The sequence below is a fragment of the Sminthopsis crassicaudata genome, chromosome 2, assembly GCF_048593235.1.
Source record: "Sminthopsis crassicaudata isolate SCR6 chromosome 2, ASM4859323v1, whole genome shotgun sequence".
NCBI classification, from domain to species: domain Eukaryota; kingdom Metazoa; phylum Chordata; class Mammalia; order Dasyuromorphia; family Dasyuridae; genus Sminthopsis; species Sminthopsis crassicaudata.
The window spans coordinates 233,630,343-233,646,978 of record NC_133618.1 but is presented as its reverse complement, the minus strand read 5'-3'; the positions used below and the strand labels follow the sequence as shown (position 1 = coordinate 233,646,978).

The window sequence follows — 16,636 nt, the reverse complement described above, 5'->3', positions numbered from 1 at the left end:
AAAATTAAGAGCCATTCCCCAATTGGTAAATGGCAAAAAGATATAATTTATGCCCAAAGGATTATAAAATCATTCATATTCTTTGACCCAACTAAGCATGAATTCTAAAGATTTTTTTTTCCCCCCTGAGGCTGGGGTTAAGTGACTTGCCCAGAGTCACATAGCTAGGAAGTGTTAAGTATCTGAGACCAGATTTGAACTGGGGTTCTCCTGAATTCAGGGCTGGTGCTCTATCCACTGCGCCACCAAAAGAACCTATATGTATAAAATATTTATAGCAATTCTTTTCTCAGGGCAAAGAAATAGAAATTGAAAGGATGCTCATCAACTGGGGAATGGCTGAATAAAATGTGGTATGGGATTATGAAGGAATATTATTATTTCATAAGAAATGTTGACCAGGACCCTATCAGAAAAAAAACTAAAAAATCTACAAAGTCCTTCATGAGCTTAAGCAAAGTAAAATGTATTATGTACATAGTAATAGCAATGTTGTGGGATGATCAGCTATGAATGACTTTTGTATTCTCAGCAATACAATGATCCAAGACTACTATGAAGGACTTTTAATGAAAAATGCTACCTATACCCAGAGATGGAACTGATTATGTCTGAATAAAAACTTTCTCTTTTTTCTTGAAGATCAACATGACTTATGAAAATGTTTTGCATAACTTCACATAGGCCTTTACAATGGGGTATGGGATGTGGGGAGATAGGGAGAGAATCTGGAACTCAAAATTTTAAAATGTAAAAAAATGCTTCACATGTAACTGGGGAAAATAAAAATATTTTTAAAAAAGAAATGATGAGCAGGATACTCTCAGAAAAACCTGAAAAGTCCTTCATGATCTCAAGCGCAGTGAAACACCCAGTGTACATAGTAATAGCAATGTTGTGGGATGATTAGCTGTGAATGACTTTGTTATTCTCAGCAGTACAATAATCCAAGACTATTCTGAAGGATTTATGATGGAAGATGCTACCAATTTCCAGAGAAAGAAATTTGTGTCTGAATACAGATTGAAGCATACTTTTTTTTTTTTTTTGCTTTATTTTTCTTGAGGGTTAGGATTAGATTTTGGGGGAGGGGAGAGGGAGAGAAAAAAAATCTATGTGTTTTTTTCACAACATCACTAATCACTAGTATGGAAAAGTTTCCTTCATTTCATGTGCCTTCTCAATGGGGGTGAGCAGTGGGGAAGGAAAGAATTTGGAACTCAAAGTTTTAAAAATAATGCAAAAATATGCTTTACATATAAATGGGGAAAATAAAAATATTAAATTTACAAAGCCATGTTTGTGATATCAAATGGACTGCTTATGTCATATGAAGTTGGTTATGGAATTAAGTATAAAATCCCCAACTAATAACCAAGCAAATATACATCTATAAATCTCTTCTACAAACCAAACCATGCACCAAGTTTTGAGGATACAAGCACTCTCTCTGTGCCTTCTTCTTTCCCCAATCCCCTCACTCATACTTTCCCTCTATGTTGTTTCTCCCCCCTCTTCCCAAATTAGAACCATAAAAATCAATCAAGTACTACAGTGGTAGCTTGGGAAGATCATGATATCCACAACAGTAAAAACAAAGTTTAAAAGAGGTGTGGGAATAAGGAGAAGTTCTATTTTGGATGTATAGTTTGTGATATGCTTGCTGCATGCATATCCTTAATTCATGCAATAACTAATTCAAAATGTCCAAGGATACAAAAATTAGAGTTTAGAAAAGACCAGAATTGCATACACAAATAAATAAATCATGTGCATAAAGATGTTAACTGATAAAAGAAAGATTGATGTTACCTACAATCTAAATTATGTTTGGCAAATCATAAGCAAAACAGCTTTGAATGTTTCCATTAGAAGATAATACAGTGGGAAGAATTGCCTGAGACATAGACAGAATGTTCATCTCTTCCATAGTATTAAACAATACTTTCTGTTGCCAGAGAACTTCAAAGACTTTTTTTTTTTATGAATAATAATGAAGTCAATTCATTTCATAACAGAAATTTCTCCTGTGGTTAGTGGATATGTGCGTGTATGTGTGTGTGTGTATTTTTGAATAGAGTACTCCAAATAAATCAATAAGAAGTCCACAAATTCATACTTGGATCCAGAAAATCAAGCAAACTACATTTCTGAAAAAAATACAGAGCTACAGAAAACAAACTTATGAAGTAATATTTTTATTTTTCTCAATTTTAAAACTACCACACATGCAAATGAAATAGAAATAAATTCCTTTACAAGGAATCTTTGCTTTACTTTTAAAGATTATTCTATCTATTGAATATATAAAAAATACTTGATATGGATAAATGATACATTTAGTCTTACTCATATGAACAAGAATAGTTAACAATTGGTCAATATGGGCTAAGAAATAGACCAGTCGATCAGTGGAAAAGGACAAAAAAGGGCACAACTATAGCAATCTAGTGTTTGATAAACCCAAAGATACCAACATTAGGGATAAAAATGCATTATTTGAAAAAAACTTGGGAAAACTGGAAATTAGTATGTCAGAAATTAGATATGGACTCACACTTAACACCATATACCAAGATAAGATCAAAATGGGTCCATGATTTAGGCATAAAGAATGAGACCATATTCTGACAAAGGTCTCATTTCCAAAATATATAGAGAACTGACCATAATTTATAAGAAACCGAACCATTCTCCAATTGATAAATGGTCAAAGGATATGAACAGACAATTCTCAGAGGAAGAAATTGAAACTATATCCACTCACATGAAAGAGTGTTCCAAATCACTACTGATCAGAGAAATGCAAATTAAGACCACTCTGAGATACCACTACACACCTGTCAGATTGGCTAAGATGACAGGAACAAATAATGACAAATGTTGGAGGGGATGTGGGGAAATTGGGACACTAATACATTGCTGGTGGAGTTGCGAAAGAATCCAGCCATTCTGGAGAGCAATCTGGAATTATGCCCAAAAAGTTATCAAACTGTGCATACCCTTTGACCCAGCAGCGCTACTACTGGGATTATATCCCAAAGAAATACTAAAGAGTGGAAAGAAACATATATGTGCCAAAATGTTTGTGGCAGCTCTATTTGTTGTAGCTAGAAACTGGAAGATGAATGGATGTCCATCAGTTGGAGAATGGTTGGGTAAATTGTGGTATATGAAGGTTATGGAATATTATTGCTCGGTAAGAAATGACCAGCAGGAGGAATATAGAGAGGCCTGGAGAGACTTAAATCAACTGATGCTGAGTGAAATGAGCAGAACCAGAAGATCACTGTACACTTCAACAACAATACTGTATGAGGATGTATTCTGATGGAAGTGGAAATCTTCAACATAAAGAAGATCCAACTCACTTCCAGTTGATCAATGATGGACAGAGGTAGCTACACCCAGAGAAGAAACACTGGGAGGGGAATGTAAATTGTTAGCACTAATATCTGTCTGCCCAGGTTGCATGTACCTTCGGATTCTAATGTTTATTGTGCAACAAGAAAATGATATTCACACACATGTATTGTACCTAGACTATATTGTAACACATGTAAAATGTATGGTATTGCCTGTCGTCGGGGGGAGGGAATAGAGGGAGGGGGGATAATTTGGAAAAATGAATACAAGGGATAATATTATAAAATATATATATATATATATAATTAAAAAAAAAAAAAAAAAAAAAAAAGAATGAGACCATAAATAGATTAGAGGAACAGAGGATAGTCTACCTCTCAGACCTGTGGAAGAGGAAGGAATTTGTGAACAAAGGAGAACTAGAGATCATTATTGATCACAAAAAAAAAGATTTTGATTACATCAAACCCACTCATATGAAAGAGTGTTCCAAATCACTACTGATCAGAGAAATGCAAATTAAGACAACTCTGAGATATCACTACACACCTGTCAGATTGGCTAAGATGACAGGAACAAATAATGATGAATGTTGGAGGGGACGTGGGAAAACTGGGACACTGATGCATTGTTGGTGGAGTTGTGAAAGAATCTGGTCATTTTGGAGAGCAATCTGGAACTATGCCCAAAAAGTTATCAAACTGTGCATACCTTTTGATCCAGCAGTGCTACTACTGGGCTTCTATCCCAAAGAAATACTAAAGAGGGGAAAGGGACCTGTGTGTGCCAAAATGTTTGTAGCAGCTCTTTTCATAGTGGCTAGAAACTGGAAGATGAATGGATGTCCATCAATTGGGGAATGGTTGGGTAAATTGTGGTATATGAAGGTTATGGAATATTATTGCTCTGTAAGAAATGACCAGCAGGATGAATTCAGAAAGGTTTGGAGAGACTTGCATGAATTGATGCTAAGTGAAATGAGCAGAACCAGGGGATCACTATACACTTCAACAACAATACTATATGAAGATGTATTCTGATGGAAGTGGATATCTTCAACATAAAGAAGATCCAACTCACTTCCAGATCAATGACGGTCGGAAACAACTACACCCAGAGAAGGAACACTGGGAATTGAATGTAAAATATAAGCACTACTGTCTACCTACCCAGGTTACTTATACCTTCAGAATCCAATACTTACCATGCAACAAGAAAATTGGATTTACACACATATATTATATCTACGTTATACTGTAACAAATGTAAAATGTATGAGATTGCCTGTCATCTAGGGGAGGGAGTAGACGGAGGGAGGGGAAAATCTGGAAAAATGAATACAAGGGATAATGTTATAGAAAAATTACTCATGCATATATACTGTCAAAAATGTATAATTATAAAATTAATTTTTAAAAAAAGGTTATCAGAAGAAAAAATAATAATACAAAATTTTGTTGATTAAAAAAAAAAATTGGTCAATATGGAAGACAACCAGCTGTTAGTAAGCATTTACTATGTGTCAGCTTGTAAAGATACATGAAAGCAAGCATTATGAACTTGATAATTTTAAGTTTTCACTATGGATGAATATACTGTTGTTAGGTTTATTTTTTAAAAGCAAAATAAACTTTAATAATCTTTACAACATTTTATAAAACAAGGTTGTTTGCTAATTCTGTTACAAAGATAAAATATAGATTTGAATGTGGGTTGAAAAAAGAATTTTTATTCTAACAGCTTTTCACTGATATATTTTCTATTTACACCATCTAGATTTCCTGTTTCTCTCCCTCCTTCCCAGAGCCATCCCTTATTATAATTTTTTAAAATGAAAAGAAAAAATTTACATAAAACTAACTAATGCATAAAACCCCTTAACATTATATTCAATTACTCTCAACCATACTTCCCACCCTGCCTCCCCACATACAACTTTCTCTGTGAAGAAGCAATGAGAAGTATCTTTTTATTTCTTTTCTGTGGGACCAAGCTTATTCTTTTCAATTTTCAAACATTATGCTTTTATTGATTTAGTCATTGTATGTTTTGTTTTCCTGGCTTTGCTTGCTTCACTTTGCTCCAATTCATGTTAAGTCTTTCCATGATTCCCTATAGTTCTAATAATAAAATGACAGTCCAGTACATTCCACTGTTTTGCTTAGTCATATCTCAATTGATACTTATCATCATTGATTGATGAGACTTATTCAATTGATACTTATCAATTGATACTCATTTCCATTTGAGACTATAACAAATGAGACCATAAATATTCTGGTGTAAATGGAGTCTTTCTTTTTATAAATAATCCTCTTAGGATATATGCCTACCAATGAAATCTTTGGGTCAGAGGGTATAGACATTTCAGTTACTTTATTTGAATAATTACAAACTACTTTCTAAAACAACTGAACCAATCAGAGTTCCATCAACAATGTATTGCTAAACCTGCCTTTCCAACATTAACTATTCCCATCTTTTGTCACCTTTGACAATTTGCTGGATGTTATGTAAATCTGAGCTGTTCTGACTTGCATTTTTTTTTCTTTTTTTTGCATTTTTTCTTATTATTTAGTGATTTGAAACATAATTTCATATGAAATTCCTATTAATAGTTTGCACTTTTTCTCTATCCTTTGACTACTTTTCTATTGGGGAATGGCTTTTGGTCTCACATTTCTATTGTTTAACAAGATATATTCTGGGATAACAAAGTCCTATCAGAGACACATGATACAAAGACATTTCTCAGGCCACTGATTCTCTTAGATGCATTAATAATGACCATGCAGAAGCTTTTCAATGTCCAAAAACTGGGTGAACTACAATTACCAAGCTTGGTCCCTAAGGGATAATGAAACTTTACTTCCCTCCCTTTTTAGTATTTCATATAATCATCAGATTCTGTTGATGGGTTGGTTAGTTCTATATAACTGCTTTTCTTCTTTGTCTTTTTCCTTTTAATTGTTTTAAAGAATAGCTTGTTGGAACCAATTCTTATATTTTCATTGCTATAATTTTCATTGTCATATTTTATTGAGTTGAGTTTATTGCTTTCCCAGGTCTTAATTTTTTTTCCAATCATATGTAAAAAATTTTCAACATTCATTTTAATACGATTTTGAGTTCCAGATTTTTCTCCCCAATCCTTTTCCTCTAAGGCAGCAAACAATATAATACAGGCTACATATATGTATGTGCAATCATGTTAAACATATTTCTATGATAGTCCATAATATTCCCCTAAAAGCTGCTTTGACTGCATCCTATAAAGGTGTTGGTATGTTGTCTCATATTCTCTTTGATGAAATTATTGTTTCTATAATTTATTGCAACTTACTCATCCTATAGCATTAGACTGAAGTCCATCTCACTTATCTTCAGCTGGAAAATTGTTCTACTCTTATCTTTTTGTATATTTTGCCACTCCAGAATCCATTTGAGACTTGATTTAAACATTGAGACTAGACAGAGTTCAGGTAAATTCCTGGCTTCTCTATGCCATCTTGACTCTGCCTCCCTACTCCCAGTTCTTAATTTTCAAAAAGAGTGATTTGAACTTAAATCTCAGCTTCATACTTACATCTTATATGATCTTGGACAAGTACATTAGGATCTCAAATTCTTTTATAAAATAAGAAGAATGAAAAATATGAGATTGTATCATTATTTGTTACCTATCTAAAAAGTATAATTTCATTCTCTAATTCTGATACTTAGAAAAACTCAGGAGAAAAGACTAGCCAGTTTTGTTTCTTTCACAAGGTGAGAAGAAAAAATTAAACATCATGCAAAAACTATACAAAACTAGCAAAAGTTAACCACAAAGATCTTGGAAAATTAAAAAAACTCCTCACACTTGGATGTATCAATGATTTCATCAGTGTGGACACTTTCTACCACTGCAGCCAAACCAGAGTACAATTCAACATTCATTAAACATATATGAAAAAAACTTCATGAAAGCCATTGTGCCAGAAGTTGGGAAATCAAAGGCAAAAATAAAGAGTCTTTGACCTCAAAGAACTGATTCAACTAGCTAGAGTGGCACAAGGATTTAAAAAAAGAGACCAGATTCAATTCAACAAACATTTATCAAGTACCATCAAATGAAAAACTCTCTATCAGGTAGCGGAGATAGACAAAAAAAAGGTTAGTCTCTACCCTCAAAGAACTCAGTAATGATATGATAAATATAGCAGACATGGAAAAATTTGAATTTCTCATTATAAAAGAGCATACTAACAACTAGAGTGCTCAATCCATAGGTCCAATGACCTATGGATTTAAATGAAATTCCATTTAACATGCAGTTATTAAGTAGTAAACAATTTGCTAAGCTATGAGGATACTGAAACAAAAAAAAAAAAAAAAAGAAAACAAAAATAAAAAACAAGTCTCTGCCCTCAAGGACCTTATAATCTACAGAAGAAAAACAACATATACACAAATATATGCAGAAAATATAAACAAAACAAATAAAAAGTAATTTCAGGAAATGAAGGAGCAAGAGTACTAACAACCTAAAGAATCAGGAAAAACTTCTTGTAGGAAGATGAGAGAAATTTCAGAGGAAGCTAAGAATTCTAAGAGGCAAGCTCTTTTATAATGAGAAATTCAAAAATTTCAAAAACTTTCCTTAAGTACAAATCTAACAAAATGACTCCCTTACTCAACCAACTCTAGTGGATTCCTACTATCTCTAAAATAAATATCTTTAGTAGAGAAGTTTATAAAGTCCCACATAAACTGACCCCAACATATTTTTCCATTTTCACAAGATGTTACTCTCTCCTATCATTTGCTATCTTATCAAAATATCCTTGGTTTTTGGCACACAAGGCACACCATCATCTCTAGGCTTTGCTCTTACTTATTTTTGCTTCAGAGACCCATCCTTTCTATAAGGTACTTTTATCAAGGAAAACCTTTTTTTGATTCTAACTGGTAATACTTTTCATCCCAAATTACTTTTTATTTTTACTTATTCACTTTATGATGCATAAAGATAACTCTATATATTTGTTTTCTGGCCGTTAAAAGGTAATAAACTTCTTGGGATTAGGGATTGTTTTATTCTTTACACTTACATTTCCAGAGTCTAACACAGATTCTGGCACATGGCAGGCACAATAAATATTAATTATTTATTGACTGTTTGAATATTTATTTGAGTACCTACATCACCTGTAATATAAAAACCCTATAAAAAGGTCATTCAACAAATATCTGTTTGGTGCTTATAAATACATATGAAAGAATTCTCTTCATTTTCTTGAAATATATTGTTCCTGCCACCTAGAGAAGGGGGTGGGTAGAAGACAGGGAAAATTGGGAACACAAGGCTATGCAAGGGTCAATGTTGAAAAATTCATGCATATGTTTTGAAAATAAAGTTTTAATAAAAAAAACAAATATATTGTTTCAAATCTTTTCCAACATTTCTCAGTACCATATATTATAACAATGTCATTCAATTTCACATGAAATAAAACTTTTTTTTTCCTACTCTGCCTTTTTTATTATTTCACTACATATGTGTATTTTGGATGAGTATGAGAATACTTCAACAAAATCCTATTTCAGGACCTCTCTTCTTAATTCAATTTCAATCCTACAACATTTATGTGCCTAGGTGGTGTTAAGCCTAGAGTCAAGAAAACTCATTTTCTCAAATTCAAATCCAGACTCAAATGCTTGTTAGCTAGGCAAATCACTTAACCCTATTTACCTCAGTTTCCTCATCTGTGAAATGAGTTGGAGAAAGAAATAACAAATCACTCCAAGTATCTTTGCCAAGAAAGTAAGTTCATAAAGAGTCAGACCTAACTAAAATAATTGAACAACAGCAACACTTTGTGCTAAGTACTTGGAGGATAAAGCTTGTAAAAGTTAGTCAGTGAAGTAATGTCTCACCTGTGTTAGTGGAGAGTTGGAATTTGGAAAGAAAGCATGACATGACATAAGCCTGAATAAATATAATACTCGAAGACTGTCACAGGGGTAAAGGAGAACTAGAAGTGCTGAGAAATTTAAGGGAGTAAAGAGAACTACCAACTAGGGGAATGGGCAATCAGAGAAGACTTTGTGGAGGACATGGTACCTGAGAGAGACTTTTAAAAAATTTGAAGAGATAGAGATGGGGACGAGGAGAAATCTATTCTAAAGCAAGCACTTTTTTTTTAAATTTATCATTTTTTTTGCATTTGTAGTATTTTATTTTTCCAAATACATGTAAAGATACTTTTTAAACATTCATTTTTGAAAGACTTTGTGTTCCAATTTTTCCTCCTCCTTCCCTTACCACATTATCTCTCCAAGATAACTAATCTGATATAGGTTAAATATTTGCAATGCTTTTAAACACATATCCATATTTATCATGTTGTTCAAGAAAAATCAGACCAGAATGGGGAAAAAAATGAGAAGAAAAAGACAAACAAACAAACAAAAAAGGTGAAAATACTATTAAGCAGGCATTCAATATAGTTTTGTCATGAATCCCTTTGGTAGTTTAATATCTATAGACTTCTAAGAATAATGTTTAATTTTGTTGATTTTTTAAACTTGTAATTGAAAGAAATGCTAAAGATTGGTTGGAGACTAGAAAAGTTAAAGATTTATTTTTTCCCATGCAAGTTCACAGAACCTCCGAAATCAAATTGTGATCCCCAATTTAGGAACCCCTGATTCCAAGAATGAGAAATGGGAATAAAATAACAGAAGCAGAGAGATGGGAAATAATATGAAGAAGAGGAATGGATAGCATCCAGACAATAGTTTTTAGGTATACTAGAATCACTGAATTATTCTGAGTTGTGAGAATTGTGGTTTTACCCTACCCATGAATGCCGTTTTGGGCTCCTAAATTATTGTTACCAAGAGACTGCAGAAACCTGGGAACTTTTCTGTGTATTCTCTACATTTTCAAAGAAGCATGAATCATTGCATATCAGTGTTGTCAAAAAAACAACTGTGAAACTGATGAAACTATAAAAACTTCCTACTTGGCCTTCCTATCTTCTCACTCCCCTCTCTAATCCATTCTTCATAAGCCTACCCCAAAATCTTCCTAATTAACTTATCTGTTGTAATTAAAAACCCTTCAGAGTCTCCCCTTGCCTTTGAATAAAGTAAAAATAATCTCCCTCTCCAGGCCCAACAGATCCTGACTCCAATTAACCTTTTCAATATTATCTCTTAGCTCCTCCTTACCATACTTTTTACATACATTTTAACTAAAGTCAACTACTTGGCATTCCCTAATTTTGTGCTGTCCTGTATCTTTGAGCCTTGCTTACAATTCTTCATAGAGAAATCCCCTATACTACTTTTAAATCCATTTCTTAAAAGCTCAAGTCAGGTCCTTCTTCCTTCATGAAGCTTTGCTAATCATCCTCCTACCTCCTCCCATTTTCTTGAAATCATGCTTTCTCTTCAAAGCACCAGTTTCTCAAATGTGATCCAGCCTAGCACAGTAGCTTAAAAAAAAAAAAAAAAAAAAAAGTTTGCTGAATTAATATTTCTTTACAAAAAACAGGCAAGCAACTTACATAATCATTTTTAAAGTCAGTCTGTCAACTAACATTCAGTAAATACTATGTGTCAGGTACTGTCCTAAGCTCTGGGGATACAAAGAAAGAAAAAAAACAAGCCCTTGCTCTCAAGAAAATAGTTCTATTATCTAGACAGTTCTCCAAATGCTTTTTTTTTTTTAAGTGTAAATTTAAAGAGAAATCATGCTTCTACTAGTAGGAATATATCCCCAAGATAAGAAGGAAGCCCTCACATATCTCAAAATATTCATGGTAATATTTTTTTTTGTAGAGTCAAAAGCCAGTAATCAAAGCACATACTTATCACTGCATGAATGCATGGAAAATTCTCTACCTTCAGAAATGAATATGAAAAATAAATAGATAGATAGATAGATAGATAGATAGATAGATAGATAGATAGATAGATAGATAGATGAAGGGCACAGAAAGCCTTATGTAAACTGATCCAGAATGAAGTAAGCAGTGACAAGAAAACAATATACAATAATGACTAAAACAATTTAAATGGAAAAATGTAGCGAGTTGTCGTCTCCAGAAGCTGCTGGATCGCTCTCTGGGAACCTAACAGAAAAAAGCACCACAAAACAAAACAACCCAAAAGTAAATGTTGCAAAACTACAAAGAACACAAATATAGAAAAAAGATACAAAAATAGTTATCTAAGTATGGAACATTATGTATTTTTTTCCTACTCTTTTCAACTTATTGATCAATATTGCTAATTTTTTTCCTTTTTTTTTTTTCTTTAAAAAACATAATTCGTTACATAGAAAAAAAGCATTTATTAGTGTAGACTTTGGGCCAGTCACTGTACTTTACAACATTATCTTATTTGATTCTCACAATTCTGGGAAGAAAGTGTTATTATTATCTCCATTTTATAGCTTAGGAAATTCAAGCAATCAGTAACTTGCCCAGAGTTAAAGAGCTAGTAAGTTTCTGAGACCCAATTTAAACTCTAGTCTTTCTAACTCTAGGCTCAGTCCTGTAACCACTGTGCTACCTAGTTGGTGCTCTTGAAAGGTGAAGGAAAGGAATACTGGGAGAAATTTAGATGTAAATAAAAAAGACATAAATACTAAAAAAAATTTTTTTTTACATGGGATGATGATGAATATAACTCTTGATGCTTATAGGAATTAAGTCATAATATTATAATTATGTTCTTCAACAGTATTTAAAGATTGTAAGCATATTTATCAAAACCCAACTAATAGAATTAGGACAAGCAATTAATTTTCAGGAGTGATAAATAGCAGATCTCCAGCTCACAGAAACTGAGGAAGGACTCATTATAAGTAGGCAGTCCTAGTCTGATCTGAGCAGTTAGTATTCAAGCAAGACAAATAAGCAAAATTGTTCTGGGTGATCCTGTTAAAAGACAAAATCTAGATGTCCCTGTGGTTATATAGGTTAATGCTCCAATAAACTCAGATTTCAAGTAATATAATTAAATTCTGTTTTATGGCATCTGTAAACCAAAGATGAGAGGGAAATAAATCAAAAGACCAACCAGAATTAAAAATGTTGGTTTCTGAAGCCTAACTCTTTTGCTAAAATAATACTAACTAGGTAGCACTAACAAGTTGTTACCCCTAAGTGTATTCTATTACCAAGAATTCCAACTTTGAACATCAAGGTGAGCTAATCTACATGTTAAAAATTTCTCATTCAGGGGCCGCTAGGTGGTGCAGTGGGTAGAGCACCAGCCTTGAATTCAGGAGGACCCAAGTTCAAATCTGATCTCAGACACTTAACACTTCCTAGCTGTGTGACCCTGGGCAAGTCACTTAACCCCAGCCTGGGGGGGGGGGGGGAATTTCTCATTCTCCAAATCTGGATATTCACCCTGAAGCAAGCAATAGCTTTAAAAAGAAAATTTTTATATTTCCTTTTTTGTTACCCAATTTTACCTATATTCCTCTACTATTTTGAGATAGGGGAATAGCAGCTAGGTGAGTCTGATAACCATAGGGGAAAGAGTGATAAAAGCAAGATTTCCAATTTGAGATATCCGCCACATTGCAACACTTGTCATCCTAATCTTAACCATCTTCACTTTATTTTCCACTTCCTCTACATGGGCTTCCTATAGCCACCTTAAAAGCTGACACTATGTTCCTGAAATGAAAACCAACATTCAGACTGTTTCAAAATGAGGTTGTTTTTGGTAGCAATAACTCAAGAGTTCATAGTACCAGAAAAAACTGGCCAGAATGAAATTCTAAAAAGAAACATTTGTTCACTATATGGCACCAAGCAATTTGAGAAGTCCAAGCATATATACATACATATATATATATAAGCATTCTTCCCTACTGCTAATTGGAAAAATGGATATTTCTTTTGATCAATAAGCAAAATTATTTGTATAACAATGTATAGGAATTCACTCATTGTTAAGGCAGCTCCTAGAGCTAAGGTATCATCATAGTAGATATCATATTATTCGTTGTAGATGGTTCCCTTACACATGGCTTATATAAATAGATTAATCAAATTTATCTATCAGTGCCCACATTTGTTAGTCTTGGGAGGACTAAATTACAGGGCAGCACCAGCATAAGGAAGAAGAGAATAATCAGAGTATTCTGGAGGAATATAAGAGATATTGAGCCAATTGTTCTATTCCCAAATGTATATGCATATATATATATGTGTGTGTGTGTGTGTGTGTGTGTGTATGTATGTACCTATGACCTATGAAATTGCATTATATTTCATGTCTCTACAATACATACCAGTATGCCTCAAGTCTGGTACAGTGGAGTTTTACATTTGAAATCAAGAGGATCTAAGTTCCAAAGCTAGTTCAGCTTAACATATGTATGACTATGGGTGAGTTACAACTTTACTATATCATGCAATCAACCAATACATGCCACAAAATGTATCAAAATAGATATCAAAAAAATATCAGAATGTACAACATTGGAATTAAAATGAATACCGTGAGAATTATATAAATGATGTTGAATGACAAGTCGATAAATTACTAAATAAACACTGTACTAAATAGCCATTTTCTGAAACTCCTCTCAAAGCATTATCAGTATAATGGAATTGTGTGAAAAAATTTAAAAACAATATAAGTTACTATTTTAAACCGATGCAACTTGGTTACTTAATATGCCTTATGTTATACTGTATATCTAACAAAGCATATACTGACCCATATGTAACATGCTTAATTATCGGTATTCCAGTTTTAAACTAAAGAAGTTTAAAAATTACAAATGAACTTCCACAAAGTTTCTCTCACTAAACCTGTACATTTCACTCAAGCATTTAACTCATTTAAGATTATAATGTTCCTCCTAGTCAGACATCAGTCTCTGTACCCTACAAGGAGAAAATATGACGACTTTAAAAGTTTGTGGCAAAGTTAAAATGCTTTCCGACTTGCTTAGTGAATTAACAGAAAGATGGACATTTCCTAGGGATTCTAAAGAAATGAAGCTAGGAGTGTCAAATTAAAATGAGTGGGAGGCAAACATTAAAGACTAACATTATCTAGATTAACTAGCAGGAAGTTGAAGTAGTTGAAGTAGTTGATGAGATTCCTCCACTATTCTCTATTCTAAGCACCTGGAATAAACACTCCACTTTACAACCTCGGCTGGGATTTCCCACAAGCCTCTACTGAAGAAAGAATGTGGAGAACACCCAGAAAGAAAATATTCCACATGCAGGCACTTCCTGGCCTAGGCCTAGTTTCACCCCACGAACACAACCTGACAACTTCGGCATCTTCTGTCTAATCTGCTCAACTAATGGGAATAGGTCTGGCAGGAAGGATCCGGGAAACAGGATGGACTGAGAACCCAGGAAGTAAAAAAGGAAGATTCAGAGGGAACCGGCAAAGTTTCTTCTCCCTAAAGTCTCACTTTTCTTTTTCTTTTTTTTAAACGGGGAGGTGCTCCGGCCGAGGTGTAAGGTCGTTTCCAGCGCTAAGGTTCTAAGTCACTTGAGGGCCTCGGCCGCTCACCTTTAAAATGAGGGATCTAGTCCGGGTGCCCTCTACGGTCTCTTGGAGCCTTAAATACTAAGATTCCATTAATAATGAAAGGCCAAAGGGCACCTAGCAATAAGGAGGCGGATAAGAACGAGGAATGGGAAAGGAGGGGGGCGGGGCCGAATTGCTGACAAGGGGACGCAAAAGAAAAAGTGAAAAGTCGAGGTGAGCGGTTCGGCGGAGAGGGAAGAATGGCGAAGTGTGTGAGGACTTTGCACGGAGAGAATGACACAGTGAGGGGACTGACATGAAGGAGTGTGTCCCGGGAGGGATGGAGGATGTTGGAGGATCGGGCCGGAGGGCTGCGGCGTGGGGGACGAGGGAAGGAGAGGAGGCGAGAAGGAACAAACCGGAGGGGTCCCGAAGGAGGGAAGCTGGGGGCAGGGGGGAGCTGATGGATGTCCTGCAAAGGTGAGGGTGGGGGAGGGCGAGAAAGGGCCGGACGGTGCTGCTGCGCCGCGGCGAGTGTAGCCCAAGGAGGGGGACCCGGAAGCAAGGGGCCCGGGGGTGGGGGGTAAGAAGGGGTGACGTGAGGGCACGGGTCCCAGGAGGAAGAGGGAGGGGGCTGTGCCCCGAAGGACCGCGGGCGGGTTGGTGTGGGTGAGGTCAGAGGAAGCGTGAGGACGAACGGGCGGGCAGCGGCTCACCGAGCGCCACCTGGCAGGCTCTGCGTAGCTGCGAGTGCTGGGGCCGCTTCGCCTCCTTGTCGGCCAGGATCTTCTCCAGAGCTCGGGACACGAACATGCTTTTGGTCTGGCTCTCCTGCATGGCCGGGGTCTGGGAGGGGCTCCGCCGGCTGAGGAACGAAGCAGGAAGGGGATCCCAGGGCTCCGGGGCGGACACAGGCTGCCACCGTCGCCGCCGCCGCCCCCCGTCAGGAAGCGACACCGCGGCCCCACGGCGCCGCCATGTTGGGTCCTGTCACGTGACGACGACGCATCCTCCCCCCCCTCCCCTCGCTCCGGTCCCAGCCCCGCCTCCCCCGTGACGGGAGGAGGGAAGAGGGTCTGTGCTTTTTAAATCTCGGAGGACACCTAATGATCTTTTAGTCCTGCGATCCCTCAGCACGGATTGGACCTTAAAAGCCCTCTGGTCCAATCCAATCGTCATTTTGCCGATGGGAGATTAAGTGACGTGTCCAAGGGCGTAGAGGTCATAGGTTCAGAGGTTTAGACCTGGAAGGGACCTCAAAAGCCCGTATAATTGAGTGAAGTCAAATCGAAGGGAAGGTAGCCCTCGCTTTCAAAGGAGCAGCTCACTCTTCACTTACAGGGAGGGAGGGAGTACCTGAACCGGGACTTTTACCGATTTTATTTAGATTGTCAGTTTTATTAACATAATAATACGAGGAAAAAACAACAGAATGGTTAGGTCACAAGTCGTAGATAGGGTCACAGATTTAGAACTGAAAGAGGTCATCCAGGCCAGCTAAATCCAGTTCTGAAACTGAAGGTTTAAGATGGATCGACTTCTCCGGAGTCACCCAGCTATTCCCTAACAAGGATTGCGACCCATGCGGAGTGGGATAGAGGCAGGATTGGAATGCAAGTGCTCTGACTCCAAATTCAGGGCGCTTTCAGTGCTGTGTGGTCAATCAGTCCCCTTTCTTCCGGACCTCATTTGGGGCTTTCTTGGCAGAAATAACTAGAATTATTTCTAGTATAGAAGTTCTAGTATTCTGATGACACTAGTA

The 16,636-nt window shown here is 36.0% G+C and overlaps 1 protein-coding gene across 2 annotated transcripts in view; it reads right to left on the bottom strand.

The window, feature by feature from the left end:
• Nucleotides 1–15,885, bottom strand: part of ARFGEF2 (ARF guanine nucleotide exchange factor 2) — a 109,091-nt gene extending 93,206 nt beyond the window's left edge. Inside the window, exon 1 of one of the 2 annotated variants that reach the window (XM_074288552.1) lies at nucleotides 15,591–15,885. In XM_074288552.1, the coding sequence (XP_074144653.1) occupies nucleotides 15,591–15,711 (121 nt within the window). In that variant the 5' untranslated portion in view covers nucleotides 15,712–15,885. The remainder of the gene's footprint in view (nucleotides 1–15,590) is intronic. The other variant, XM_074288553.1, reaches the window with a different exon arrangement.
• Nucleotides 15,886–16,636: the final 751 nt, after the last annotated feature.